Source organism: Desarmillaria tabescens, assembly GCF_030435595.1.
Source record: "Desarmillaria tabescens strain CCBAS 213 chromosome Unknown EV420scaffold_11, whole genome shotgun sequence".
In the NCBI taxonomy this organism is placed as follows: Eukaryota; Fungi; Basidiomycota; class Agaricomycetes; order Agaricales; family Physalacriaceae; genus Desarmillaria; species Desarmillaria tabescens.
The window spans coordinates 870,084-898,030 of NW_026848310.1; the positions used below are offsets into that span (position 1 = coordinate 870,084).

General features: G+C 48.0%; 9 protein-coding genes across 9 annotated transcripts; 6 read left to right on the top strand and 3 right to left on the bottom strand.

Annotated features, from left to right (window-relative positions):
• Positions 1-97: 97 nt before the first annotated feature.
• EV420DRAFT_1640719 (UTP-glucose-1-phosphate uridylyltransferase) lies at positions 98-2,231 on the top strand (the record flags this gene model as incomplete). The annotated part of the gene is made up of 13 exons (XM_060477137.1): positions 98-241; positions 296-372; positions 428-552; positions 609-1,008; positions 1,064-1,151; positions 1,201-1,288; positions 1,337-1,387; positions 1,440-1,528; positions 1,584-1,796; positions 1,852-1,969; positions 2,026-2,082; positions 2,140-2,168; positions 2,223-2,231. 13 exons carry the CDS (start codon positions 98-100, stop codon positions 2,229-2,231), a joined length of 1,488 nt encoding a protein of 495 aa, XP_060333127.1.
• Positions 2,232-6,295: 4,064 nt separating this feature from the next.
• Positions 6,296-8,876, top strand: EV420DRAFT_187751 (uncharacterized protein). Its single transcript, XM_060481133.1, has 5 exons — positions 6,296-6,758; positions 6,811-6,827; positions 6,878-7,933; positions 7,989-8,283; positions 8,337-8,876. The coding sequence occupies exons 1-5, from the start codon at positions 6,456-6,458 to the stop codon at positions 8,718-8,720; spliced, it is 2,055 nt and encodes a 684-aa protein (XP_060333128.1). The 5' UTR covers positions 6,296-6,455; the 3' UTR covers positions 8,721-8,876.
• Positions 8,877-10,288: 1,412 nt separating this feature from the next.
• Positions 10,289-11,444, bottom strand: EV420DRAFT_1619669 (NADP-dependent oxidoreductase domain-containing protein; the record flags this gene model as incomplete). Its single annotated transcript, XM_060475506.1, has 8 exons — positions 10,289-10,445; positions 10,505-10,554; positions 10,606-10,734; positions 10,795-10,861; positions 10,915-11,038; positions 11,090-11,170; positions 11,225-11,316; positions 11,365-11,444. The coding sequence occupies 8 exons, from the start codon at positions 11,442-11,444 to the stop codon at positions 10,289-10,291; spliced, it is 780 nt and encodes a 259-aa protein (XP_060333129.1).
• Positions 11,445-11,506: 62 nt separating this feature from the next.
• Positions 11,507-13,089, top strand: EV420DRAFT_1531017 (kinase-like protein). Its single transcript, XM_060472643.1, has 6 exons — positions 11,507-11,523; positions 11,580-12,031; positions 12,084-12,270; positions 12,322-12,640; positions 12,690-12,814; positions 12,867-13,089. The coding sequence occupies exons 2-6, from the start codon at positions 11,694-11,696 to the stop codon at positions 13,038-13,040; spliced, it is 1,143 nt and encodes a 380-aa protein (XP_060333130.1). The 5' UTR covers positions 11,507-11,523; positions 11,580-11,693; the 3' UTR covers positions 13,041-13,089.
• Positions 13,090-14,361: 1,272 nt separating this feature from the next.
• On the bottom strand, positions 14,362-18,277 carry EV420DRAFT_1531024 (uncharacterized protein). Its single transcript, XM_060472644.1, has 12 exons — positions 18,072-18,277; positions 17,969-18,012; positions 17,857-17,920; positions 17,261-17,801; positions 17,204-17,214; positions 17,015-17,152; positions 16,843-16,964; positions 15,221-16,786; positions 15,102-15,171; positions 14,873-15,041; positions 14,623-14,810; positions 14,362-14,573 (listed from the first exon to the last, which is right to left on the bottom strand). Exons 1-12 carry the CDS (start codon positions 18,264-18,266, stop codon positions 14,376-14,378), a joined length of 3,306 nt encoding a protein of 1,101 aa, XP_060333131.1. The 5' UTR covers positions 18,267-18,277; the 3' UTR covers positions 14,362-14,375.
• A 212-nt stretch (positions 18,278-18,489) lies between these two features.
• On the top strand, positions 18,490-22,393 carry EV420DRAFT_1619671 (tRNA synthetases class I-domain-containing protein; the record flags this gene model as incomplete). Its single annotated transcript, XM_060475507.1, has 15 exons — positions 18,490-18,511; positions 18,566-18,747; positions 18,798-19,218; positions 19,271-19,557; positions 19,611-19,826; positions 19,882-19,967; positions 20,022-20,120; positions 20,173-20,282; positions 20,359-20,512; positions 20,564-20,755; positions 20,812-20,859; positions 20,950-21,382; positions 21,434-21,493; positions 21,558-21,656; positions 21,704-22,393. The coding sequence occupies 15 exons, from the start codon at positions 18,490-18,492 to the stop codon at positions 22,391-22,393; spliced, it is 3,099 nt and encodes a 1,032-aa protein (XP_060333132.1).
• Positions 22,394-22,492: 99 nt separating this feature from the next.
• On the bottom strand, positions 22,493-23,256 carry EV420DRAFT_1267250 (uncharacterized protein; the record flags this gene model as incomplete). Its single annotated transcript, XM_060467378.1, has 3 exons — positions 22,493-22,794; positions 22,848-23,072; positions 23,127-23,256. 3 exons carry the CDS (start codon positions 23,254-23,256, stop codon positions 22,493-22,495), a joined length of 657 nt encoding a protein of 218 aa, XP_060333133.1.
• Positions 23,257-23,344: 88 nt separating this feature from the next.
• Positions 23,345-25,908, top strand: EV420DRAFT_188071 (uncharacterized protein). The gene is made up of 6 exons (XM_060481134.1): positions 23,345-23,511; positions 23,565-25,117; positions 25,169-25,369; positions 25,423-25,569; positions 25,619-25,679; positions 25,730-25,908. The coding sequence occupies exons 1-6, from the start codon at positions 23,478-23,480 to the stop codon at positions 25,819-25,821; spliced, it is 2,088 nt and encodes a 695-aa protein (XP_060333134.1). The 5' UTR covers positions 23,345-23,477; the 3' UTR covers positions 25,822-25,908.
• On the top strand, positions 25,574-27,924 carry EV420DRAFT_1531033 (P-loop containing nucleoside triphosphate hydrolase protein). The gene is made up of 9 exons (XM_060472645.1): positions 25,574-25,679; positions 25,730-26,498; positions 26,553-26,746; positions 26,801-26,839; positions 26,892-26,989; positions 27,039-27,110; positions 27,163-27,223; positions 27,273-27,466; positions 27,513-27,924. The coding sequence occupies exons 2-9, from the start codon at positions 25,996-25,998 to the stop codon at positions 27,753-27,755; spliced, it is 1,404 nt and encodes a 467-aa protein (XP_060333135.1). The 5' UTR covers positions 25,574-25,679; positions 25,730-25,995; the 3' UTR covers positions 27,756-27,924.
• The last annotated feature ends 23 nt before the right edge of the window (positions 27,925-27,947 follow it).

Below are 27,947 nucleotides of genomic sequence, written 5' to 3' on the forward strand. Positions count from 1 at the left end.
CGGTATAGGCGTGTCCTCATGCGATAATCCTGCTATAAATGTCTGCCAGGCTATAGGTACCCTCTTTCCCTTCGTGCATTCTCAGCAGCTGTTTACTATGTCACCCTTCTTCAAGTATTCCCCTCGCCGCTTTCGCAGGCGCAATTATAATACCAATGCGCCTTCTGGACCGAAGACTCTGACAATGTCAGGAGAGGTTCAAAGGCTCGTAGATACTATCCCGGACCCTTACAGAAAGAAGGTTTGTCAACGTCATATCCTCATGAACAGAACTCTAACGAGTATTTGCGCATAGGAGTTTGGCTCTGAAATGAATTCATTTCTTCACCTCTTCTCGAGATATCAGCAAGAACGTAACAAGTGTCCAGAATTGTTAGTCACCTATATTTCATAGTTAATGCAATCTTCGTCGACGCGAGTGCTTTAGGAATTGGAACCTCATCAAAGTTCCCGATGTCGTCCAGTTGGACGACCTTGAACTCGCTGTCAATTCGGCTGATTTGAATCAGCTTGCCATTTTGAAAGTCAATGGCGGTTTAGGTACATCTATGGGTAAGCATTTTTCAAGAGTGTTCACATTGGACTTGTTTTGATATTGCATTGTACAGGCATGACGGGAGCAAAGAGCGCGTTAACCGTCAAGGATGACTTGACATTCCTCGACTTGACGATTATGCAAGTCAGGCACCTGAACGAAATACATCGTGCTGACGTTCCACTGCTTCTGATGACATCTTTCAATACCGAAGACGATACCTTGCGAATTGTCAGGAACTACGCCAATCAGAACGTTCGCATTACGACATTCAACCAGTCCAGATATCCCCGGATCGTTCAGGACACTCTCCTGCCCTCTCCCAGGCGCGCGGACGACGACAGGAAAAACTGGTACCCCCCAGGTCACGGAGATCTATACAATGCTCTACTTCACTCTGGCGTACTAGATCAACTTCTGGAGGACGGGAAAGAGTACCTTTTTGTATCCAACTCTGACAACTTAGGCGCAACGTATGTCGGCTCCTCTTGCAATCTGAATATACGTTGTTTATTCACCGTTATCTAGGGTCGACACACGAATCATACAGTATATGATCGATAAGAAAATCGAGTTTCTCATGGAGGTGACGGACAAGACAAAGGCCGATATACAGGTATGTTATCTTCGAGCTATCAAGTATTCTGTCAGTCTGACTTTCCAAGGGTGGTACTCTGGTAGATATCAATGGATCCCTCTGCCTACTTGAATTAGGCCAGGTACCACCTCAGCATATAGAGGATTTCCAATCCGGTACGAAGTATCATTCTTACCATCTTCACTCTATTTACCTCTCTACAGTGCGTAAGTTTGGCATCCTCAACACGAACAATCTGTGGATAAATCTTCGGGGTATGTCACTGATGTTTATGAAGGCTGATAACTATTTAATTCCCTACTCTAGCTTTGAAGAGGATTATGGACAAGGATGGCATGGACTTGGACATCATTGTTACCCCGAAGGCTACTAGTGATGGTCAGTCCGTAATTCAGGTATGTTAGCACTACTCTACGGATCCAACAGTCTTGCTCACATTTGTGTTGGTAGCTCGAAACTGCTGCAGGAGCTGCAATCAAGTATTTCGAGAATGCACAAGCAGTCAAAGTTCCTAGAAGTCGTTTCTTGCCTGTTAAGAATTGTTCCGATCTCCTTCTCATCAAAAGCGAGATCTACAATATTCAGAATGGTCAAATAGTGCTGGACTCGAATAGAATGTTTAATACGACTCCCGTTATCAAGCTAGGCGACCATTTTAAGAACGTCAGTCGTTGATTGCATCATTATCTATTCTTCCACCGTGCTGACACATCCATAGATCCACGAGTTCCAGAGACGGTTCAAACAAATTCCCAGTATCGTCGACCTAGATCATTTGACAGTTGCAGGAGATGTCTATTTTGGTCGAAGCGTCACACTTCGGGGAACTGTCATCGGTTGGTTCTCTGTTCATCGCTAACCAAGGACACAAGACGCTGATCGTAACTCATAGTCATTGCAAAAGATGGTCAGAGGATTGACATTCCTGATGGGACCGTACTTGAGAACAGTGAGTACCATTACTTGAGGCGTATTCGGACACAGATACTGATGCACTGTTTATAAGGGCTAGTGTCAGGCAATTTACTGAGTATCGTGAGTACCGAACCGATAAGCGTTCTTGTCATTAGAAGTTAATGGCTATTGCAGGAGCTTTGAAGTTTGGCATGCGTAGCGGCGCCCCTCTAAGGCAAACGTCTTTCTCTCGAATATGTCGTTCTGGGATGTTCCGTTGTTTCCATTTTATGCTGTTTTAATTATGTGCAGAAGTCGACCGAAATTAAGTGTTACCGCCGGTCGGGCATACATTGCTATGCCCGGTTTGACCTTCAGAGTTACAAGAAGTTCAGATGATAGGACAGTCATCAACATTGAATCATCCGACTTTACAGGACAAGCTCCATTATGATTGTAGTCGCGAACAGGTATTGCACCAATGGTGCAGTATCTTTGGGTTTCGATCAGGTTACTTCGATCCCCTTTTGCTTTTTTTTTTTCCCGTCATGATATCAGAGAATACTAGAGTGCTAAGGCGCCCTCAACATCGTCGAATCATTGCTAGATGGTTATAGTATCCATGGTATCACCCTTTGAACCAGGAAGCCATTGATGCTTCTTATCCCAAAAGATGCTTTCCTTAGGCTGTCCGGCCAATCTTAAACCCCTTTCACATGTTGATGACATCTCAGCGCGAGCCATAGAGAAGTCTCCGTATCAAGGCCTCAGTGTCATCAAAAGAGCGTACCTCGAGCGAGTACCGCCGTATTCATCCCAACATAGAATATGTCTTCGATGCCCGTTCGTACTCTACACTTCATTCCCTGGTGACAGCGACCTGTATGATGTTGTAACCGGTCCCTTACAATGTCGGTACGCCTTAGTAAAAGCTGTCCTTATCCCGGCCGCCGAATATACTGTCAATATACTCCCGCCGACTCGTTCTCGGGGTCTTGAGTACTCACGGTTGTTGTGTCGTCCCCTTGATTCACAGCGACGTAATGCATAGGGCCAATCAAAATGAGCGCTGCCGCAGTGACATTTTGAAGACCAGTGCCACGTCCTCGTTTGGGGAGAGGAATATTGGAGGAAGCGCCGTTAAGTATTGATGGGGATCATCAATCGACAAAGAGATGTGACGTTGGTTGCGCTCTCCTGCCTAATTGCCCGAGAATCATCAACTGAGTACTTGCATATCACCCAGCTACGTCGGCGAGTTCACGATCATGTGACCCTTGTTGAACAAAAGTCTGGAACTAGTCTGGACCGTCGGTCCCTCATAGACCTTTGCTGTTTTACGACACGCCCCACGCCTGTTTCTCTATATCTTCAGTACCATGATGTAAATTACTGGGCGAATTCCTTTCCCCCCACCTATTGAGACCTGGTTGGCCTATGCTTCGTCGGCGAAAAGCCCTCTTTCCCTTTTTGTACTTCGCTTTACCCTTTCCATCGTATCGCTCTTTCGTCATATCAATGCGCTGAGGGGCAAAAGAGGAGCGCTCTCCGGGGATTGGACGGAAACGCTTGTCGGGTTTCTGTTTATCTTGTTTCTCGTGGTACGTCCGTTTATTTGTTCGTTTATTTGTCTGATATCTTGACGTCGAACTCAGGAACTTCTGTTCTGTGACTCACAGCTGCTGGCTGCAGCAGACATCGGCTTTGTATTTTTCTCCACCCCAAAACGGGCTGCGACATTTGCAACACATGGATTAAAACTTTAATCTTTTTGTCCTTCATATTCAACGGCTAGCGCATTCTACAAGACGTTATATTGCCTTTCGTCTACGTCGGTACCGGGGGCGATTTCGGATATTTCATTTGAACCCGATCCTTGATATCGATATAGCCCCTTGTCGAAATTTACGATCTACCGGCACCGATGAGGACGATGTTGGTGGTTCATGCCGTTCTGATACTTTTCTCTCTTTCTCACCATCGACATCCCTTCGACCGGGCATCCGAATAAATCGCACCCTCGTGAAGCGAGCGCTCTCACGAGGAATTTGAATGGAAAGCGCGGTTAGCTTTGACTTCATCATGTCATTGACTCATTCGGCTACAAATGTCAGCGTCAAATCCATGACGTTGGTCTCTCAGGATGACCGAGCGGACGATGGTAGGAGCTGAGAATGGAAGCGGGAAAGAGCTGCTTTCGCTTGAGGTGACCAGAGTGCAATGCCGTATTCAATACAGAAGTCCCAAGTTCTTTGGACCCAAGCGAGAGTGTATTGAAGTCCATTTGGGTAGGGTGTTACGGCAGGCACACCGGAGTGTTGATCTCTAGTACTCCTGGGGAAACAGGTATGGACTTATCTTTTGATGGTGATTGTAAGGGTGATCAATTTCGTTTTACACCAGGGCATACCCGAATTCCTAATATGCATTGGGGACATAATCCCTGTATACATTGCGCCTACAAGTCCAGTCCTTTCTCGTTAGCACGCTAATCAATATCATCATCGCAGGAACCCGGTCAAGAATAAACCTGAACAAGAGGAGATTGGTGCGGTTAGCCATCAAGGTACGATTTGGGGGAGGCGATAGCTATGAAACTCGTACTATAGACTGAAGATATCGAAGTGGACTGAGGGCAATCATCGGTAAGTGCCTTTTTTGTGTCGTGCTGTCCTCGGTTCGTTGATGTGTTGTTTTTCCGGTGATCTTGATGAATGTTAGGTGCCGGTTAGGGAAGAAGGAATTTGGTGCCAAGTCAGAGGTGCAATATGACATTGATATGCTGTGAAGGACCATGAAGAAGCTCACATGGACGGATTCGTGTGGTGAAATCAGCGCATTTCTCATGTGGGCACGGGCGTGGATTCCACAAGTCGACGGAGCTGGGATTTGGAAGATGCATCGTAGATGTGAGTAACGTAAGATTGCTGCAAATCGGCTGCTAATATCTGATGTAGAGTAACATACGAATTTGCAGGGATTCCCAAAGGCGGAAACATCGTGCTCGATCTGAAGCTAGCGAACGATGGTAGTTCCGATGGGTTCACGATCGGTGAGTCCGGAATGGCGTCTGGGGCCACGACCCTTGGTGACCTGGGACCTGTCTGACCAAATGCCCTCGAGCGGGAAGGGGATAACACCATATTTGGCGACAGAGGAACTGCAGGGCAAGGTAGCGGAAGTGTTTTGGTATGTCCCGCGGTCCCAACGGTATTTGTTTTTTCTCACGTCACGTACGACACGCACAGTTTTGGCATGACGATGTTGGAAACGGCTTCGAATATTGTAGTAGTACCTGAGGAGTGGGTAAACACGCGCCGTCTTGTAAAGGACGTTGAAACTGACTTTATGGCATGACAGAGGGACTTGGCATCGGGGATTTCCTGGTTTTCGCTAGTACAGTAATGTCCGAGCGGATGACGGACGGATCCGGCAGGGCGTATGCAGCGTATCGGCATGCAAGGGATCTAAGCTATTTATTGTTACCCCGTGGCCGGCCAAAGAAGAAGATGGAATTGTTGGGCAAGGCAATAGAAGGGGGGTTCTTCCTTGTTCGCGGGATCCCCATTGGCGAGCAGCTGGGACACAGGATTTGAAATGGTGGCGTAACGAACACTGGGGCATGTGTGTATGTCGAAGAGCGCGAAGACAGCTTGCGTTGGGTATTCTTCTTGGACATACGGGTAGACGGACAGAAGAGGAATGACGGTGCTAGGACTGGTAGCCTGGGCAGTTGGGCTTGCTATTCTTTGCTGGGTACGTTACTTTGGTACGTGTCGTTCTCAGTAGGTAATGCCGGCTACTTAGTACTGGGCGCTTCATCGATGAATTTGATGAGGATACGGCATCTGATGGTTTGCCATCGTACACATAGAGAACGAGCGGCACAGAGACGACGGCGACGAACATGACAACCAAGGTGCGTAACAACGTTGCTGGTAACAAATGCAGAGAACTGTAGCCGCTGAGTAGCATAGAGAACGGATACGCCAGGAAGCAGCAGCCAGCCCTTGAATTTCTTGAATTCCTATTTCTTTGATTTCCTAGACCACGTTGGCTGGCAGATTCTTTTGATTTCGTGGTACTTTCCTCTTTGACGGCTCCATCGTCGACTAAACCTAAAATGGTTGGCGCGCTTGTGACACATTTTCTCAGCGGGTTCCTGGCAACGGCCGGGAGCAATACGGGATCTGAGGGTAATCTCTTGCGATACGAACAGATACTGCCATTGCAGCGTGGACAGCGTGACTGACGAGTCACGGAGGTCGCTTAACCCGAGTAAACAGTTTGTGATTGCTGATTTCGATTATTTCGATTATTTCGATTATCTCAAATCTCAAATCTTGTTCAAATCTTTGTTCCCTTCTCTTGGCCTGTCTTCTTCCCTTTCTTATCCTGCCTCTTAATCCCTTTCTTTTTTTTTCAAACATGCTCCCTCCCGTTCCCATTGCAAAGTCCCACTCTCTTTCCACCACATCCCAGTCTCTTGCTTATCCACCACCCCCTACCGACATCCGTTTCCCGTCCATGGCTGCACCGCCAATGGACCCTTCTGCAGTCGACTTTCGCGCTTTCTATCCATATACTCCCAACGAGGTCAAGCATCGTAAACGCACAACTAGCGACCAGCTCAAGATTCTCGAGGGTATCTTCAAGCGCGACACTAAGCCCAATGCTGCCCTACGCAATGAACTGGCGGCCAGGTTGGATATGACCCCAAGAGGCGTCCAAGTACGTCTTTGTTTTTTCACTCCTACCTCTTTTTTTCTCATTTTGAGCCTAGGTTTGGTTCCAAAATCGGTACGCGTCGTCCTTTGCCATTTCCGTTACTTGTCTAACACGCAGTGTAGTCGCGCAAAAGAGAAGACGAAAGCTGGCAAGGCTGCCAACAGAGCAGCAGCAGCAGTATCAGGCGACAACCAGAACAACGACCTAACCTCTTCGCCCTCTGATCCAGATGGCATTTCTGATTCTCAGCTCCCATCCTATCTTCGCGACATAGCAGGGCTAGGTGGCTCCCATGAGTCCAGCCCGGTCGCGCCGTCTCCACCAAGGCTGCATGTCTTCACCGAAGCTGACTCTTCAACAAGTTCGTCATGGCAGAGCTCGCCAATCGTCACTCCAGAGGACCCTGCTTTCCTCGGCCAGCTTGGCGACCCGAATGATGCCCATCGTTTCCGGCGGGGCTCACTTCCCGTTGACATGGTACCTCATTCAGATCACTCATCCCAGGGACCTCCCCTTGTAGGTCATCTCGATCCCTTTGCTCGTCGCCTATCTGTCGATGCCAGTCTGCATCGTCTCGCTTCTAACCCATACGCCCATTTGGCCAGAACAAAAAACACAACTGGCCACGGGTCTCGTCTCGCTTCACATTCTAACAGTCGTCATCCATTGAACCGTGTCTCTGGCATTCCTTACCCTCGACCTGAACTCCCACACATAGCCTCCGCCCCGTCGAATGGTAGTTTCCATGGCCGTCATGTATCTGCTGATTCCCGAGGTTTCCATTATACATCACAGGGCATCCCTGTCCCGTCATTCCATGCCGCCCGTGCTTCTCTACCTGATAGTCATTTGTACGCGTTCTCGTCACGCATGTCTGCTTCCACCATACCCGGTCCCCTTCCGTCTCCAGACTTTTCCTTCGGTGTCGCTAGTACATCTTCACCGTCTCTGACACCTCCATCGTCAGCTGATAGCGAGCGAAGTTCTCCAGACCCCAATCGGAGCTTCACCTTTCAAAGCGAAGACTCTGAGGATGACCGCACGTCATCCTACGAGGCCCTGTCCCGGTTTGGTTCTATCGCCTCAGTTGCCACGAGCGATACGAGCAATGCCAGCGTATATTATTCTGACTGCATGGAACAGGACATTCCCCCAAATGCTAGTCGGAGGGAATCGGGGTAAGTGCCGTCCTTCGCTAGCATGAAACTTTTTGGCTGATGACGCCATGCCTAGGTCTTCCAACCACTTCCTTGGTATGATGTCCAATTTGGATGTCAGTGGGCTTCAGGGTAACTCTGAAGTCCAGGGGAGCCCTATGGATAAGTTCTCACCGCCAGGTGACGGGTCTGGCGCCGCTGCCACTCAAGATCGTTCGGATGGTGATGATGTGGCAACAAGCACATACCCATCACCATCCTCGACAGTCTCGCCCGGAAGCACTCCGTCTCTAGTCAACGAGGGCACATCTTCAAATCTGCCACTCTCTCGTTCAAGTGAGCTGGCGTATGCGTTGCACAATCATCGACGTGTGGGTGTCTTAGCTACGACTGAGAATTCTATCTGATTCGTTGCCTCTCTTAGGCCACAGATGGCTCGATCGCTGATGACACATCCCAATCTGCGTCAAATGTTGGTGGGCACCAGTTCGTGTATGGCGTCTCGGATCCCGCATTTCAACCATCAACGTCTTCGAGCCAGGTTACCGACAGTTTCCGGTTTGATACCTCAGAACATTCACTGTCGGCAGATTGTAACTACACTATGAACTATCCGGACGTGTATGCCGTCGACGCCGGATTCCCTTCTCACAACACACACGTCGAGGGTGGTGAAATGAACAACAATGCGATAGCGTTTAATCATTCTCAAGAAATGTACGGGTCATATGGCCCTGCCACCAACTCGACGCCCCTCGAAAATCCACCTCGTCATACCGCTGAATTCCCTGTCACATATTCATCATGATCCAATTACCCTTTCCTATCTTACAATCCTTCGTATTTGCTGTCCGCGATGACTTGCCTCTTGGATCTGTTCTATCATACAAACGCTCACTCGTCTATTGTTCCGTCCTTTCGCTGGCACTTTTGTGGTTTTGGGTATTTTAACGATATGTAGTTGTAATTTATCGCAGGCCTTATGGACCTTTCTGTTATCTATTCGTTGTTTTCGTCGCTCGTTCCGTAGTGTAAACCTTGCAGTACATAAACCATCTATGATACCACTCACAGTAATGTGCTGTTGCTCTGACAATATAAATGTGCTACTATCACCTCGTTACGGGAGCGGCGGACATGCGCCGTGCCGGATGCACTTGATCCACGAGGCAAGCGACGACCGACGACAGCGCAACACGTTGTAAGCGCATGAAGGGATAACAAATGTTGGGCATTTCGGTCTCAAAATTGAAAATAACCCACTGTATCCGATATTGCAGATCCGTCGTGCCCCCAGAATGATGACCCTCAAAAACTCGGGGTGGGTCAGCGGGTATGCCGCGGTGTCGGACGGGAGAAACATGTAATTTTCTGCGTACGGCTTACGAGGATTATGTTGTTGGAGATGTAACCTTCTCTCCGAGAAGAAGCGAGCTTTGAATTGAGAAGTAGTGAGCACGTAAAATGATGTTATGTGACCAATGCTGCACCTGCTTTGGCGTAGCAGTCGACGGCTACGATACCAAATACATCCAACCTGCATTTCCGATCATTCACGGAACGAAGGCAAGTCAAGCCCGACATGTCACTGAAATTGACAACAATTATACGTAGTGCCCCTTGTTGGGAGAGACGATATCCTCCCACGGCGCAGCAGCCCGTCGTCGAGGTCCAAGTCTGATTGGAAGCCCCAAGGAGCCTTTTGTATCTTCCTTCCTATTCGTTTAACGCCCCAGCCAATACACAGCCCGTGAATTGCTGAGAGAGTACCCCCGTTTCATTGGCGGTTCATCCGACGCTGCGGGCAGGCCAGTGGCGATAGAAGCTTGTTGTCTTGTTCTGTCCCAGTGCTTCAGTGCTCAATTGCCTCATTAGATCACCAAGGTTCCCCAGCTTAAAGTTCAAATATTTCTGCGAACACACGGATCTTGCGCTTGAGCCGACTAACTTAGATGCGCTATCAACATTTTGCTTTTACTCTGTCTTATGACATTTTCTATCCGTGGATTTCGTCCGAACCATTCGATTGGCTGGCGTTGCCCTTTGATGGAACGAGAATATAGCGCCCATAATATAGTATCCACCCCCGAGTCCGATGTGCAGCCGAATAGTACGACGCGCCTTCGCGTTTTCGACAATAATGCACTCGCATCAATATTGCCAGGCTGTACGGCTCATCTCGGCCATAGCATGTGGTCATTGGTGAACGTCTTGCCATTGGTCACGATGTGTGTGTTGTAATTGGCCAAGACCGCAGGCCTTCAAAATCAGCTTGTTTTAGCGAGCAAAGCGATTCGCTAGTTGATGGAGGACATTCGGGGGATATGATTGGTTGCAGATAGATGATTAGACATTTGTATTTCTCCCAGCGTCCTATTACGGAGCGTCGACAGGATTCCAACTGACTGCACCGTCCTTTCCGCGGTCCAGTGAATCTAGGGCCGATATTTCTTCTCCCGTTAATTCAAAGTCATAGAGGTTCGCGTTCGAGCGAATACGCTCTGGAGTTGCACTCTTCGGAAGAGGAACAAATCTTTGGAGAGAGGAAGATATGAGTGCGGTACTGGGACTGGAGATGAGCATAAATGCTACCCTTTCTGTAGGGACCAGCGAAGCAGAATATGTGCAGGGTCCCGATTATACTGAGAGGGCAATTCAGAAAACATATGGCTACGAATAGGGAGGCGGCAAACTTTGGAGGCAATGCTGATTATTACAGGGTCGTCCATTCTACCTCTAACAATGGGACAGTAAGCTTGCACTACAATGGCATTTTCCTTGCAATAGGCGACAATTTCCTTTTGTTGGCAGAACGGATGAAGCTGTAGAGCGAATGCCAATCAACCACTGGCATAGCGCAGGGGACAAATCAAGACATCTACCTCGATCTGATTGACGGCGGGCATTTTGAATCCCGCCGTCCTTATTTCCTCCAGGTGCTTGACACCACTGAGTACAAGACACAATTAATCACAGCGATGAGAAGTAGCGGCGAGACTTGCTAGTTAGAGACACCGACAGTATGGAGCTTTCCTGCCTGTTTACATTCCTGAAGGGCCTTGTATGTAGCAAGACGACGTTCAGTGCCAGAAAAGGGATCGTGAATTAGAAACAAGTCGAGATAGTCTAAATTGCCGTTCGCATTAATTGTTGATAAGAAACTGTTGTATGACGAACCAACTCCAAACTTTTGTAGAGATTCATCGACACCTTTCAAGGTGCTGTCATATCCGTGTGTCTTTGACACACACTTTGAAGCTACAGAATATGACAGTCGATATTAGGATATACATGATTAGAAGGAAGACATACTTAGAAAGACGTCTTCCCGCTTCAAACCGCTTGCGCGAAAAGCCGCACCGACATCGGCCTCATTCCTGTATACCTGAGCAGAGTCAACATGTCTTGAAGGCATCAATGGGGTGGTACAGGATGCGTTGAAGGCAAAGCACCTGTAGCCAGCTTTAAATGCCTCTAGAACCGAAGGGGTCGCATTGTAGTTCTGATAGACGCCAAAGCCAAGAAGGGGCATGGAGTAACCTGTATTGACATGGGAAACAGAACTCCAATGCAGCACGACAAACGCACCAGAAGATAGCTGGACATTGGAGCTGAGGGTCAGCTTAGCCATTGTGTCGTATTGAACTTAGTAATTGTAATTGCAAACGCGGTGTGATGTGACGTCAGGAATGCGCCCCACTTCAAACAGAGGACAACAAGGGTGCAGCAATCCGCAACGTCGGGTTTCTTACCGTGACCACCACAGCCTTGGTCCTGCACCATGTCCACCATGTCCTTACTCGCCAACCCGCCCCCTACGGTTCCCATCCCGCCCAGCTTGCGCGCTAAAATGGCCGCCGTCGCCAATGCTAATGCCAATGCCCAGAACCGTCCCGCCGTCGCCAATCCCCGTTCCATTTCGGAGCCCCAAGTTCCACGAGGTCACTCTACTGCTGCTCGAGGGCGGGCCAGACCAAAGCCGAATATGTTCCTCAGCGACTTTGATCCTATTCATTTTGGTGGTGGTCCTCAGGCAGCTGGCCTAAGGGCGCCCATTCCCAATGGCCCTCGGCTACATGCTCCAGTTGGCACTCCATTTTCCGCCTTTTCGAGAATGCTGTGCGTTCCTGTTTATCCATTTATTTTCTTCAATACATATTTTGTTTCACAGCGATGCATCAGGTGCTTTGAACGTCGGTGGTACCCAAATACATGCTTCCGGTGTTATTTTCTCGAACGGAAGATCGTATTCTATGGCTATGAAAGACCTCCAGATCGAGGAAGAACTCGGGCGGGGAAATTACGGGACTGTGCGGCGCGCCATTCACAAGCCAACCAAATTACAGATGGCTATGAAGGTTTGTTTCCCCATATGCGTTACGGCTCAGCTCATGCGCCTGTGCGTGTAGGAAATCCGTCTAGAACTAGATCTCAACAAGCTGGAATCCATAGTTCGAGAGCTTGAAATTCTACAGTCCGCATCTGCACCTAACATCGTCGAGTTTCATGGTGCCTTTACGGTCGAGAGCTGTGTCTACTATCTTATGGAATATATGGATGCCGGTAGTCTCGATCAACTTACCGCTTTTGAAGCTGGCGAGACCTACACAGTCGGTAACGAGACCGTTGTGTGGGAACGGGTACCGGAAGATGTCTTGGCTCGCATAGCCGGGAGTATGGTTCGCGGTTTGAAGTTCTTGAAGGACGAAAGAGAGGTCATGCATCGTGGTAAGCCCCATACCTATTCCCTGCTTGCTTATATTCAATGCCTGGCAAGATGTCAAGCCGACGAATGTGCTGGTCAATGTAAAAGGTCAAGTCAAACTTTGTGACTTTGGCGTGTCAAAACAGCTGGAAAAGTCGCTGGCCAAAACAAACATCGGCTGTCAGAGCTATATGGCGGTAGGCGTTCAGCGCAACCGTGTGTTCTATCATTTATTTATTCAATGCATAGCCCGAGCGCATTCACGGCGAAACTAGGGGTAACTTGGGAGCATATACTGTGGCCGCCGATGTCTGGTCTTTAGGTCTCTCGGTTATCGAAATTTCCCTGGGAAAGTACCCATATCCTCAAGAATCGTATCAGAATGTCTTTGCTCAGGTATGTTCTTCGGCTGTTTCTAGATGACTTCGGCGTCCAATCCCTTGTCAATTAGTTACACTACATTATCAACGGCGACATACCTACTCTTCCCGATGGATATAGCGATGTTGCGTGTGGCTGGGTGGCAAGATGTCTAGAACGGAGTCCAAAGCGTAGAGCGGCGTACACGGAACTTCTGGAGCACGAATTTCTCAAGGATGAGGACAAGAAGGATGTAGATGTCGCCCAGTGGGTTGCTAGGGCAATCAAATTTAGAGACACCAAGCGTGCATCGAGGCGGTCCGCGCCGGGTGAAGCTTCGACACACTGATGCACACTCAAGGAGCTAGGGGGAATGGGGGAAACAAAGAACAGTCGAGGAGGTTCACACTGCATATGTCTCCATGGTCTCAGGCATCACGTCAGGACGAGTACATCATCGCAAGAAGTCTACATTGGACGAGGAACTTCGTTGATCGATGGGGTTGTGCCGGCTGTTTGCAAGACAGGAATCGCGTCCGCTGCCTAATTTCTGTATACCTATATTCATTTATCATTCCTGGGTATTTGTCGTCCTATTCGTGGTGACCTCTGTTTCAAGTCTTTACACCTTCTCTGGATCTCGCTTATAGCCTTTTTCTTGGGAGGTGGGGTCTAGAAGTGAGCTGGATATCTCACCGTGTTTATAGCGACTTCGTGTTATCGTGGTCTTATCATTTCACAGGACATTGTACACTATCGACTGGCGCTTAATCTAGCATATGCATCATTTTAACTGTCTGTCTCATTTCACAATACTCAATACGACATAGTAGGAATCTCCACCCCGTGCTTCTCGCAGACATGAGGAGTCATCCTCTTGATTCCTACCCGAACTTAGCCATTGTTCAACGTTTAGCAATGGCATCGCCACATCTCCAGATCAGTTGACATCATCATTCTTCAACAGAGAAATTGACGCTTTCGCAGTGGTGTCATTGAAGGAGTTGAATACCTTCCGATTCGGCTGCTTGTCATGCCGCTCAATTGTTCTTTCCATTCTTTCGCCTGTGCCTTCTACTGACCTTTCCCGATCTGCAAAGTCATTGTAGCGGAGCGAAAGTTACGCTTCTCGATTATCACTATGATAGGCTGCTACGCTATCCCGAAATGACCTGTCAAGACCCGGCAGGCCTCGATTGCCAAGAATCGCATTGTTGAGGGACGAGACCCAGAATGGATGTTCTCTCCCGTCAATATGAAGTCGCTCTGTACTACCACCGCTTTCATGACAGAAAAATCAGCGTCCACGAGGTGTTATAGCGGAGATGGCCATATTACAATTCGATAATACATACAAAAAATAAGCAATATAGTTATAAATAACTGTCTGCGCATGTATCATGGTTCTGAAAGCTGGAAAGCTTTGTTGTCCCATTCAACCTCTTGCTTCAGCGCGCCGGTGAGCACGAGCTCTTGGGTGTAGATAGGGAACTGCTGAGCGATAGGTCTCCAGATAGATATATCTTCAGCGCAAGAGATTATATGACGATTCGAACTACTTTTTAGGACTCTGATTGTCGGCGTTTGGGTCGATACCTGTAAAGAAACGTCAAGATGATCCAAATAGTAGGAAGGTCTGTCAAACCTGGCCACCAAAAGCAGTAATAACATTCTTCAACAGTTTATGATCCACGGATACCTTTGCGGTTACATAGAAGACCATTTTTTCGAACAACTGGCCCTTCAGTGTCTTCGCTTTCGCTACAGCATGCGAAAGTTGGAAATCGTACTTGCGCTCATTGGTCTGGTCTTGTAGTAGAAAATCATTCTCGGCTATGTCAAGCAATGAGGACAATTAACAGCAGCGAATATGGCAACGCATCGCAGCAACTCACGAAGTAGTCTGTTGGAAGCTACAGATTCTGTTGCCCACTCAGGGGACAGAATCCAAGGTGAAACTGCCAGAGCGCAAAGGAATTTTTCCGTTCGCACGACGTGTGGTGCAAGGAGATGAGTGCATTCGGATGGTCGAGTCGTTAACTTGACTCCAAGCTTTATTAGATGCTATGGACCTATGTCAAACAATTGACGCCAAATGATATGAAAAGTACCAGCCTTGAGGACGTCGTCAGACAAAGGTACCTGAGTTGTCATGAGCTTCACAACTTTGGATGCTTTCTGCGAGGAATTGGCGCTGAAAAAGCAATTTAGTCCGCTCATAATTTGCCAGAAAAAAGGCTTACTTATGTGCGCTTTGAGATGCCTTTTTCTTTCCTTTCGTATTTGCGACTGGCTTCTGATCCAGCTCCTCAACCAGCTTGTTGGCGTAAAGTGTACCTCCTGAAGTCTCGTCATTGTCATTGTCGCTATCGTTGTTATTGGGGACGGGACGTTTGGTTTTTTGTGGTCTGATGCGTCGTACAGGGCGCGTGGCGTCATCTTCCTCGTTTCCTGATTCATCTGACCTAGCCTTGCCCTTGTCCGAACCAGTAGATAGTCTTCCTTTCTTTTTGGGTCGAGAATCATTCTCGTGGTCACTGTCGCTGAGTGTGCCGGATGTTCGTTTCCTCCTGTTTGACGTGTCATTGCCGATGCTTTTCCTTGGCCTGCGTCGCATCTCCTGCTGGAAATTAACAACGTCTGGCATGACGGTATCTTTCAGTCGCTGAGATGCTTTTGCAGCAGCGCTTCTTTTCATTCTAGGCGACATCTCCGGTACAGCGGAAAGAGGTGAACTATTCTTCGGAGATGGGGCGGCTGGCTTCGGCTTTGAACCCGAAGCCAGAGTACCTCTTCGCTCCTCCGCAGTGATGTGAAGACTTGTGTCATGACCCAAAGGTGTGCGTGCATTCTGGCTGGGCGCAGTATTGATAACAGCGGACCTGGGCGTGATTGTCATTGGAGGCATCAGAACGGACACCACTCTTTTCAGAGGAGTTAAAGTCGGTGCTGTTTTAGTTCGTGGTCGTGCCTCGACCGTTGACGCGGTAGGTCCCGACCGAGTGGATCTACGACGACCGTCGTGGATAGAAGCGGTTTGCATGGAAACCTCTGGCTCATCGCCGGTTTCGATGGTTGTTGGATTCGAGACACCCATTGAATTGTTTTTCCTGCGTGCCCGAGTAGCCTTCTGCGGAGTCGATTTAGAGGGACCACTCTTCTGCACTTCTGCATTGTCAACGGTTATTTCTAGAGGCGATTGCTTCCGCTTCTTGATCCTCTTCATCTGAGGTTCAGGACTGTCACTGATGTCTAGAACTTCATCAACAATACCGACGTTTCTGTGACTTGGTATTGGTACTGCGTTGTTTTCGACTCCTCGGTGATCAGCAGTTGGCTTATTGTTCATATCCGGCTTGGTCAAAGACGAGCTGTCCGCTTTGCGCGGGGATGGGTGTAATTTTGACTCATGCTCCAGCCTGTCTCCTCGATTCGGTTTCCGAAGAATTGCAGGGGCGTCGTTCATTGAGACGTCTCCGTCCGCGTCGGGTATAGGCAGGTTGACAAATTCGGCAACTTCTGTTGCATCCATGGCGCCGTTCTCCGTCCCAATGGGTAACCTCTGCAACGCTTGGAGATATTCTCGATCTTCCATCTCCTCGCGTTCCAATTCCGCCAAATCTTCAACGGCCCTTCCCACACCTCTTCCACCTAAGAGCTGGGAAAAGTCCATGTTGGGTGCAAACCCGATGTACTTTTCCAATCCCACAGTTAAATTTCTCCATTTGATAAAACAATCTTCCAGCCAAGTGTGATTCACAACCGGTATAGACCAGGCTTGAGCTTTCGTGACTTTAACCCCCGTTTGGCTATTTGAATGGAACCGTTAAGAGCCGCAAGACGGTATAGGGTAGTATCGACCTACTACGCTGCAATGACCACAGTGTTAGCACCCGACATGTTGGCTGTGAAGGATGCACCCATGGCATCTATCAGCTTCTTGAGATAATCCCGTGTTTCGCCAGTATAGTTGGTAATAGTGATGATCTTAGTATAAGATCAGAATATGTACCAACGTCACCACAATAAATACTTACATGGGATGAAAATCCTTCAACAGGCTTTCTAGGAATGGGATAATGGAGTAGTTGATCCACCGGTCTGGAAAGGGTACCGGTCGCTTGGACATTAAAAAGCCAAGCGAGTGTGCCAATTGTCTTGCCAGTTCGCGCGGCCTAAAACCATCTTTAGAGGGAAGGTGTACATAATAATTAAAACCAACTGACCTTGAAATATGCTTTCCCGCTGCGAAACCTTGTAATATAAACGTCGCAAAATTCCACGTTTGTCCAGCTCTTCCTCTTCATCCCCATCGCCATTCTTATATCGGTAATCCAGGATAGTCCCTTGAGCCATACGTATACTTTTTTCAACGGCCTCGCGTCTACCCTCGCTCAATTCTAGACAAGTACTTAGCAAGACGCGTCGTCCTTCCCACACGTTTTTAACAGGAATTCCAGAGAGATCGGAGTCTGGTCTCAAAAGAGCTGTCTTGTACAGCACTTTCTTGTCTGGATCCAACTTGCGCAGCTTCTTTGCATCATCCAAATTGCTCTGTTGCGTGTCCTTGAGATACGGTGGATCTGGCCATTGATAAATCGCGACATCAAGACTTCCCATTCCAAGCCGAATGACATCGTCGAACCAATGAGGAAGAATAATGTTGATACGAGTGACCTCTTGATACTGCATCGCAGTTTTGTACTTGTCGGACGAACGCGAGACAGCGAACATATGTGTAACGTCTCGTGTCAATCCTAGTCGCCATTGGCCACCCAGTGCTGTGATTCCGGCGGACAACGTTTCTGCGTCTGCTGCTGACAGCTGAAAAGGCCTGGAAGTCAAATAGGGAGAGAGTACAGTAGATATATGCACGCACATCGGCAGAGCATGCAACGACACCAGAGAATAGAAAAGCGGGATCTGGCGAGTAATATGCCGTTCTATGACCATTATTAGATAATTCGTGAAGAAGGGGAGTTGATGCCTACCGTTGGAGCTTTCCCATCGTCAGTGAGCGGTCGACCCATAGATCCTACGCGACAAAGCTCAATATTGAATAAATAACTTGCTTTACTTATGAATCACACGCACCTTTACAACAGCTACAGTGTCGTCAACGTCCTGCCAGCACTCAAAGCGATTGGTGTCGGTAATGATGTGGGTGGCTTCCTTCATAGAATCGACAGCGACCGCACCATTCTGATTAAGACCAAGTCGTAGTTCCGCTGCACGATCTTCTGGAAACGATGAAGGCAGAAAATATTTGATGTCTTGGAATAGCGACATGAACGTTGTGGCCAAGGCGCGCCGGGCCCTCAACGTCGCGATTGTCACAGTCTCGTGACTCATACAATTATTGAAACAATTATTTTGCTGAGATCGGCATTTGCCGGCTACAACTAATAATTGAATAAGTAGAATTTTCTGCGGAGTCATCTTGATTCTATCCGATATTGTGACGATCCTCTCCTTGGACGAACGGGAAGAACACCGTTCTTCGACATCAAGGATGGCATTTCCACTTCATGACAGTCAGTTTACTTCTTTAACATCTGACTGGAAACTGTACCGACAAGATTCTCCAGTCTCTGCACAATTTGATTTTCCAAAGGAGGAGGAGAAGGTTTTGGCCTTTTGGAAAGAAATAGACGCGTTTCGTACAAGCATGAAGCTTTCCGAAGGTAAACCGGTGTTTTCATTCTACGACGGTCCTCCTTTTGCGACCGGTCTACCCCATTACGGTCATCTCCTCGCTGGCACCATCAAAGTGAGCTCTCCGTCGCATGCATACTTGCATCTTTACCTTTGTAATTCCAGGACATCGTCACACGACATGCTCATGCCAGCGGCTATCATGTTCCTCGTCGGTTCGGCTGGGATACGCATGGTCTTCCTGTCGAGCACGAGATCGATAAACGCCTCAATATCACTGGAAAGGCTGATGTCCTGGAGCTTGGGATTGATAAATACAACGCTGAGTGTCGAAGCATCGTTATGCGCTACTCCTCAGAGTGGAGAAGCACTGTGGAACGAATGGGACGATGGATCGATTTTGATAATGACTACAAGACACTGAATATCTCGTTCATGGAGTCGGTTTGGTGGGCTTTTAGCGAACTTTTCAAGAAAGAGATGGTCTATCGTGGTCTAAGAGTCATGCCTTATTCAACTGGTCTCACGACACCTTTGTCCAACTTTGAAGCAGGCTTAGATTATAGAGATGTAAACGATCCTGCAGGCAAGTTATCTTCTTTTCCGTGAAAAAACGCTTTCTAAGATAGCAAGGACAGTCACTGTCGCATTCCCCCTCGTGGATGATCCTAGCACATCGCTTTTGGCATGGACCACCACTCCATGGACATTGCCATCTAATCTTGCGCTATGCGTCCACCCTGATTTCACCTACATCAAAATCCATGATCAGGCCAGAGATCAAAATTTCATACTTTTCGAAGGCCTCTTGTCCACACTTTACAAAGATCCCAAGAAAGCCAAATTCAAGAAGATTGGACAATTCCTTGGCGCGGATATGAAAGGATGGAGATATGTACCATTGTTTGAGTACTTCACTGAAAAGGTAGCGTATTTATTTACCCGGTACTAGCTGACTGATGTATTCAACTCCTTCAGTTTGAAGATAAAGCTTTCAGAGTGGTGGTGGACACCTATGTTACTGCAGCAGACGGCACCGGCATTGTTCATCAGGCCCCCGCTTTCGGTGAAGACGACCACCGTATTGCTGTAGCTCACGACGTTATTCGTCCTGATGAGATGCCACCTTGCCCGGTTGACGATGCCGGAAGGTTCACAAAAGAGGTCCCTGACTTTGCCGGTGATCACGTCAAGGTAGAGACATATGTTCTTGTGTGGAATGAGTCTCACCAAATTACGCAGGCCGCAGATAGCAAAAGTCCAAAAGATTCTCAAGGCAAAAGGTCGACTCATAGTACAGTCAACGATCAAGCACTCTTATCCCTTCTGCTGGCGGTGCGTATCCCTCTTTTCTAAGACAACTCCTCTGTTTCCTAAAATGACTTGTAGGTCGGGGACGCCCCTGATTTATCGTGCAGTGCCTGCGTGGTTCGTTCGTGTAACGCCCATTGTTGATGACCTCGTGAAGAATAACCAAGAAACTCTATGGTCTGTCTTGTGTCCTGGCGTCTTTTTTTTCGCTTGTTGAACTTGGTTGCAGGGTTCCGCAAAGTGTCGGGGATGGCAGATTTGGAAACTGGATAGCCAACGCTCGCGATTGGAATATATCCCGAAATCGTTATTGGGGAACACCCATCCCCCTATGGGCTAGTGATGATCTGGAATGAGGTTTGTCCATCTCCATGTCATGATGCTATGCTGACCTTGTTCCAGATTGTGTGTGTAGGGTCTATTGAAGAGCTCGAAAGGCTATCCGGCAGGACCGGGATCAAAGATCTGCATAGAGAGAGCATTGACGATATCACCATCCCGTCATTTCAAGGAAAGGGTGTACTGAAGCGCATTGAAGAAGTATTTGACTGCTGGTTTGAGTCTGGCAGGTGCGTTGTATCGTCTACTTGGCAAAGATTGCGTATCTGAACTTGTGCTAGTATGCCCTATGCCCAGCTCCATTACCCTTTTGAAAATCAGGAGCTTTTCGAGAAAAGCTTCCCCGCCCATTTTGTTTCCGAAGGCATTGATCAGACACGGGGTTGGTTCTACACTCTTCTTGTGCTCTCAACACATCTCTTTGGGCGCGCGCCGTGGAAGAATCTGATTGTAACTGGTCTTGTGCTTGCAGCGTAAGTCGAAATTTTTTTCTTTTCCCTGTAACGATCATTTCACGGCAACTGGATAGTGATGGGAAGAAAATGAGCAAGAGTTTGAGAAATTATCCTGATCCCAGGTATCATCATTGATAAATACGGAGCAGATGCCACGCGGTAAGTGGAATATATAAAGTATTGCGCGTGACTTGATGCTTAACATTGGGCAGGATGTTCTTGGTCAACTCGCCAATTGTGAGAGGCGACAACCTCAGATTCCGTGAAGAGGGAGTCCGTGAAGTCATCTCCCGAGTCCTACTTCCATGGCTCAATTCATTCCGATTCTTCCTCGGTCAAGTTGCATTACTGAAGAAGGCCAGCGGTGTCGACTTCATGTACAATGCGCAGGCACCGTTGCCGAATAATGTTATGGATCGCTGGATCCTTGCACGTTGCCAGTCCTTGATCAAATTGGTGACCGAAGAAATGGCCGCCTACCGGCTATACACCATCATCCCTCGCCTGCTTGATCTGGTCGATGAGCTCACAAATTGGTATATCCGTTTCAATCGGAAACGCCTGAAAGGCGAGAATGGTGTTGAAGACACGTTAGCTGCCCTTAATACATTGTTTGAAACTCTTTTCACTCTCTGTCGAACCATGGTATGTGAGCACACAGTTTTCTTGGTCGTCGCTTATGTGCAACGCTCCTAGTCATCGTATACGCCATTTTTGACGGAGAATATATATCAATCCCTCCGCAACTTCATTCCAGTGGATCCCTGCTGCAGGAGATACTCGCTCGATCCATTTCGTTGGCTTCCCTAAAATCAAAGAGGAATACTTTGATGCCGAAATTGAAAGACAGGTCAGACGTATGCAATCAGTCATTGAGTTGACTCGGAACATTCGAGAGAAGAACAATCTCTCGTTAAAGGTACGCTGTCTGAAAGTTGCCACAAAACTTATCTTACGCTCTCTTAGACGCCATTGAAGGAACTGCTTGTGTTCCATCCCGAAGCGCAATATCACGCCGATGTGAAACCACTACAAGATTATATCCAATCTGAACTCAATGTGCGCGACGTTATCTTCAGTTCTGACGAGTCGTTGTCAGGCGTACGATACCGCGCAGTTGCCGATTGGCCTGTCTTGGGACGCAAGCTCCGAAAGGATCTTGGTCGAGTGAAGAATGCATTGCCAGACGTTTCGAGTGGTGCTGTCAAGGAGTACCTCACCACAGGCACTCTTTTGGTTGACGGCATTGAACTGGTGACTGGTGACCTGACCGTACAACGATATCTGGAGCTTCCATCCAGCGCTCAGGGCCAATACGGAACGCACACCGATAATGATGTTGTTGTGAGGCTTGACATACAGGTTCATGCCGATCTGCAGGGCGAGTGGTTGGCTCGAGAGTTTACTAACCGAGTTCAGAAGCTGCGAAAAAAAGCAGGTCTACAAGCAACGGATGATGTGGATATCTTCTACCTCTTCTCCGAGGGTTCTGGATCGGAGATCATAGCTGCTTTGCGTGAACACACGGACCTGATCAAGCGGACCGTAGGCAGCGCACCGGTAGAGAGGAAAGGAGAAGACCTGATTGGCGAAGTGCTCATCGAGGAAGCGCAAGAGGTGGCGGACGTGAAATTTGTGTTGTACTTGGTCAAGTAGATGTACCTAGTAGCGAAAGAAAACTTGTATTACAATAGAATTAAGTGGGGATATATAGTAGGAATAGTATCGCGGGAGTAACACCGACTCGAGAAGAAGCTATTTCTTAGTCGTACCGAAGCCTCCAAAACCCATCATCTCCATCAAGTCATTGTCCTGACCTTCTGATACCTCCTTGGCAAGCTCCAGACGTGCCTTTTCTTTCTCTGCTTTCTTTTGCGCTTTCTTTCCTTCCCGTAGAGCTAACTCCTTCGCCCTGACTTCAGCCAGCCTCTGATCAAAGTCAAATGCCTTTGCTGACACAGAATCCTTCGTTCTTTCTCGCAGAAGGGCTATGCGGGCTCGAACTTGTTCCAGCGTAGAACGTTCTAGCTTTGTGGTTTGCCCGATTGCCCGTAAGTCTGGAAGGTAAACTTAGTGATGCTATGGGTCGCTACAGATATGTTTCACTGACGAGCTCTGCTGTTGACGTGGTCGAGATAACTTGTTGTATCTTTATATGTTCGATTACATGTCTCACAATAGAATCCAGGCTGGCCGGGACCTCGTCCTCCTGGATTCTGTACAACCATCGTTTTATTGAGATTTTTGTCGAGTTCCAAGGATCCTTCTCGTTGTTTCATCAGCTCGGTTGGTTTTGGGAGGTCATCACGACGAGCTGTTTTCCGTGGTCTCTTGCCTGCGATCGTAGTCAGGATAATGTCACATTGTACTCAAAGGCCGACGGCCGTACCTTTCTTCATTCGTTCTTCATTGTCCTGCATGCGCTCTTTCTCTTCTAAATCGCGCTTCCGTGCCTTTTCTGCATATTCTTCCTTGTCCCATTTTTTCCTGAAGTCTGTATCTGACGCTTTCGCTGCCATGATGGTGTAGAGATTGATTACGTTGGCCTGATGACAGTTAAAACGTTAACGCGTGACGTGCTTGCCAAAACGGGAAAAAGGACATTTCTGTTGAACGCCGGCATGTTTCCCTGGAATAAAGGTTCGACACGGTACTAAAGCACACATACTACTCTGCAAGATTCCAGGGCATTCGTGTTTCCTTTATACACGTAGAGGGCATTTCGAGCCGATGCCTGGTCATGTCTTTGCAGGAACCCTTATGGCGAGTAAAGAGTAAGGGGTGGTCTATCTTTTCTCTTGACGTCGACCTAATTGCTCCCCTACAGCACGCCCGTGCCCGTTTTATCGGAAAGGAAATTGCATCTTTTCGGCCAACTGTAACTTTCTCCACATCGAAAATGAATGGGGCCCCCACGAAACTACCCTGGTCGCGCCAGAATCCTACCCGTCCCAGATTCTGCCGCACAAGGTCACCCCAGGCAAAAACATCGACCAACTACCGACCAGGACCTCACACCATCCTACACAGATTTCTGGGCTACTCGATGTTTTGCAGGACGTCATTGAGGACGCTTCCAGTGATATTTTGATGGCGGTTTCAAATAAACAAACGGAGAATCCGGGAGGAGCCTCTGATTTGGTCGAGCCCGTAACGTATGGACATGGTGATATTTTTCCCGGTCCTGTTACGGCCGTTCCTCTTACCTCCAATAGCACCGATGTTTGCTCTGAGCTTGACGTTAACGACACCATCCACCCGGTTCGTTCTCTTTCCTTAGAGGAGGCAACTTCCTACATGCCCTTTCCCCATCCTTCTCCCCATATCCCTGTTTTTTCACATACAGAAATTCACCTGCCCGACACGCCTAATCTTCTCTCCCCAGTCAATCTTCCCGACCTCCAACTGAAAACGTTCTTCCGCGACTATCACGACTCTTCCATCCGCGATGAACATATTTCCGACAGTTGGTCTACACCTATGCCCCTTGCTATGTCTCCCCCCATCAGCCCCGCTCCTACGTCCACTTTTGACCTGCTATCGTCCCCATTTCGTTCTCCCTCATCACGCATCATGTCCCCAAATTTCGCTTCGCTCTTTCATCGGCTACACCCGATCTCCCCGGCTCCTCATAATGATCGCGGTAACCTTGATGCCCCAGACCTTAGTCTAGACGCATTGGACTCTCCTGTGTCTGATGGTCCAGATATGTCAGGTTCTAACGCCCTTGACGTGCAACTATGCGATGTTGCAAGGTCTCTGCAGTCTGAGGACGTATTTGGATCTCCCATCATTCAGCTAGAGCCAAGCGCAGTGGGATGTGCCAGTCCTGATCAATATGACAATTCAAATGAAGAACAGTCAGGTGTCATATGGTCTGCGCATGATCGCGACATTTCCGCTTTGTCGGCATCTCCAATTCACGATGTTATAGAAACGTTCTCGTCAGCAATTGGAACTGAACTATTGGATGAAGACCTGAACGAGGACAATGTCTCTGATAGCAGTCCAACCGCTCGACTGGCCTATTTGGACGGACCCACCGTTCTAACCAGTCAGGACGATACGGTCACTGCGCTGTACAGCTCTTATTCAGATTTAGATTCATCGAACAGGAAAATAGCGAGTAGTACGAGGTCTCCCGAGCAAATTTCATCGAAGGACTCGTCCCCTTTGAACTCAGCGGTTGCCTCCGTGCCTTTGAGAAGTCGAGTTTTCACACCACCACCTCGAGATTTACGCAGACGATCCAGTAATGGTATGAGCTCGCCACTGTCGTCACCCCCCACGTTGCTGGATTCTCTGTCACAGCATCACGCTACGTTCAGAACGTTATCGATATTCGATCCACACCTCTCAGTTCGCAGCCTATCGTCAGAGGCAAGTGCACCACCAATGCCGACGTCAGATAATATATCCTCAGCCCGACAGACCGCAATCCTACGAACGCCTTCAAATCCAGTAGAATCCCCTGTGTCCTTGTCTCCTATACCATCATCGTCCTCTTCTCGTTATGAAGGCGAAACTGGGGATCCTAAATTGCCGAGCTGCGGGAGATCGTCATATGAGGGGGAGTCTCAAGTGCCTTCCTCAACCAAGGTCCCCTTTGGATTCAGAAAATCCTTTGTGTTGGTCAGTTGTGTTCTACATTGCCGGAAACGTAATCTAATATATAATTTGTATAGGGTGGGTCCCGAAACTCATCTCTGATAATGAATAGAATGTCAAGAGTCGCTTCGTCGAGAGACTTGGAGACTGATTCGTTACGACAACAGTCACCGAAATTGCTCTCCACTGAGCTTGACCGCAGTGGCCTTAAACCTCTCAGATTAGTGCGTACTGTAAGATATAACAAAAATAGCGCTTGAACCACTTTCCTAGTCCACTATATTAACCGCTAAATCTGCATCTGCATCTCCGTCTCGGTCAACATTTATTACAGGTTCGGACACATTAATTAGTTCAAGAAGCTGTACACTGACAACAGGACAGGAAATTCACATCGTACATCGTTAACATCTACAATTGTATCATCGAACTCTTCATCTTCAAACAACATTTTGGTATTATCACACTATTATTGACCCGGGCCATGTGTCATTCTCAATAGGCGTTTACAGCTTTCAGATCCCTCGCATTCATCGGAACACAATCATAATTTAATACCTCGCATAACATCGTTATTATCCACACACAGTATCACCAATTCCTCTACGCCTGAACCAAAGTCGGCCCCTCTGATTCACCCTGATGGTTGGATGGATGATTCACATTCTTCCCAGGGGAGAAGGAGCCATTGTCGTATCTCGAGTAGGCTTTCTGAACCCCCTCTGAGTCCTCAGTCCTTCCAAGGAGTCAACACAAACGAGCCGCAGGTCCACGACACTGACGATTATACCATTCAACGATCAATACCTATATGTACACCTACACTTCCTATGCCGCTATCATCTCGCCCTCTTTCATCTTCTCTCACGACCCCTAAACCTTCACTTATGTTTGCCATTGCCAGTGACGATGTTCAACAAGTCCGTCAAGTGCTGGAATGTGGCGAAGCTAGCCCAAATGACAACGCGGGACCTCAATCGGCTTTGGCCTTTGCTATTACGAACAATCAGCTGTCGCAAAGGTTAGAGATCGTAAAGACTTTGCTAGCCTTCGGCGCCGATACTTCTTCGCTTCATAAGGAGCTTGAGACAACCCATGGAGCTGATGCTAAATCGTCGGCCTCTGCCTTGGATCAAATGGATGCGGCCACTCGGTACAGTTTGCTATCCCGTTCGTACCAACTCATTAATATTCACAATATCACCAGGTATTACATTTCCAGGACAGATGCGGTCCTTACACGTAGTTCTTCTACGCTGATACAGCGTTCTTCGTTCCGACCACTGGCTCGCATTCGTTTCGGGGTCGTCGGCCAAGATCGAGCCCTTGAACAGTTGTTCAGGGTCTTGAGCATACACAATAATCAAAAAGCGACAGTGCCCATTGTGATACTTTTGTGCGGTGAGCCGTTTTCCTCTGCCGTGTTAAGAAGGTTGACTTATGATCATTATTCAGGTCCTAGCGGGCACGGGAAAAGTCTTTTGGCGCAGAAATGTTGTTCTTCGTTTCCCTCCATATCAACAAGTATTAATTACCTCGCATCTAGTTGGACCCCTTCTTGACGTTCCAACTCACACCGTTAATATGACAACGCTACGATCCGCTCATGACTTGTGGCAATCTTATTCGATAAGCCCTTATCAGGTCTGTGATACAACTTTGCACCCGTACAGCTGGATGAACATTTACCAAGGACGGCTCTCCTTGCACACTGGTAGAATTTCTGATAAACAACGAAGGCAAACGATGTGTCGTTGTGCTTGACGTAACACCTTCCCGCTCAAGCTCCACATTCTTCTGCTGATAATTGATTTTAGGAGATAGAGAAGACCCAGAATCCCAGCGTTCTCTGGTCTCTGCTCCTCCCGTGGGAACTCGGTATGTACGTCCTATACAGTCGTGCTTCCTCATCATAAATGTGTTGCAGGCCGATGTTCTTTCGAGGCTAACACCATGAACATCGACGTTCACAATACTATATGGCTTGGAACATCAAATATTGGCCAGGACCTTGTCTTCGAATATCATGAATCATTGAAGCATCCTGAAAAGGTTATGTCTCGGGAAGAGTATGTCAAGTTGATGTCCCTCTTGCGACCTCGTGTCTCAGAACGCCTTGGTGTATGTCGCGTCTGTTGATTTGGGAGTCTATACTGACACTATTCAGTCGTCCATCCTTTCTCGGGTTACAACCATATTACCCTTTGTCCCTTTTACGTTGGATGAGACCAGGGCTATTGCTTCGGAGGCATTGCAGTCAATATCGGGAGATGTCATGAAAGACATGCCTTCCCAGGTCCTCACCTCCGTAATCGAGGGTGCTGTCTTAGGATCTATTCCGTCCGAGGGTGCACGATCTCTATACCGCGCGGTGTCAAATCTGTTGGTAGATGCCATGGATCTAGTTTAATATATCTGAACGCTGAAGCGGGTTGTGATTGCAAGTGCGGTTTCCCTTCAAGCCCACCCGGAGTCATGTTGAGCATTTGCGGATCAAGCACATGCTTTCGATGCTTGGTGAAATCTAGCCAAATTCCGGTTATATTCCGTCAAAAAGCATGTTCTGTACAGAAAATGACCATGATTTCTTGTTCTCACTTTG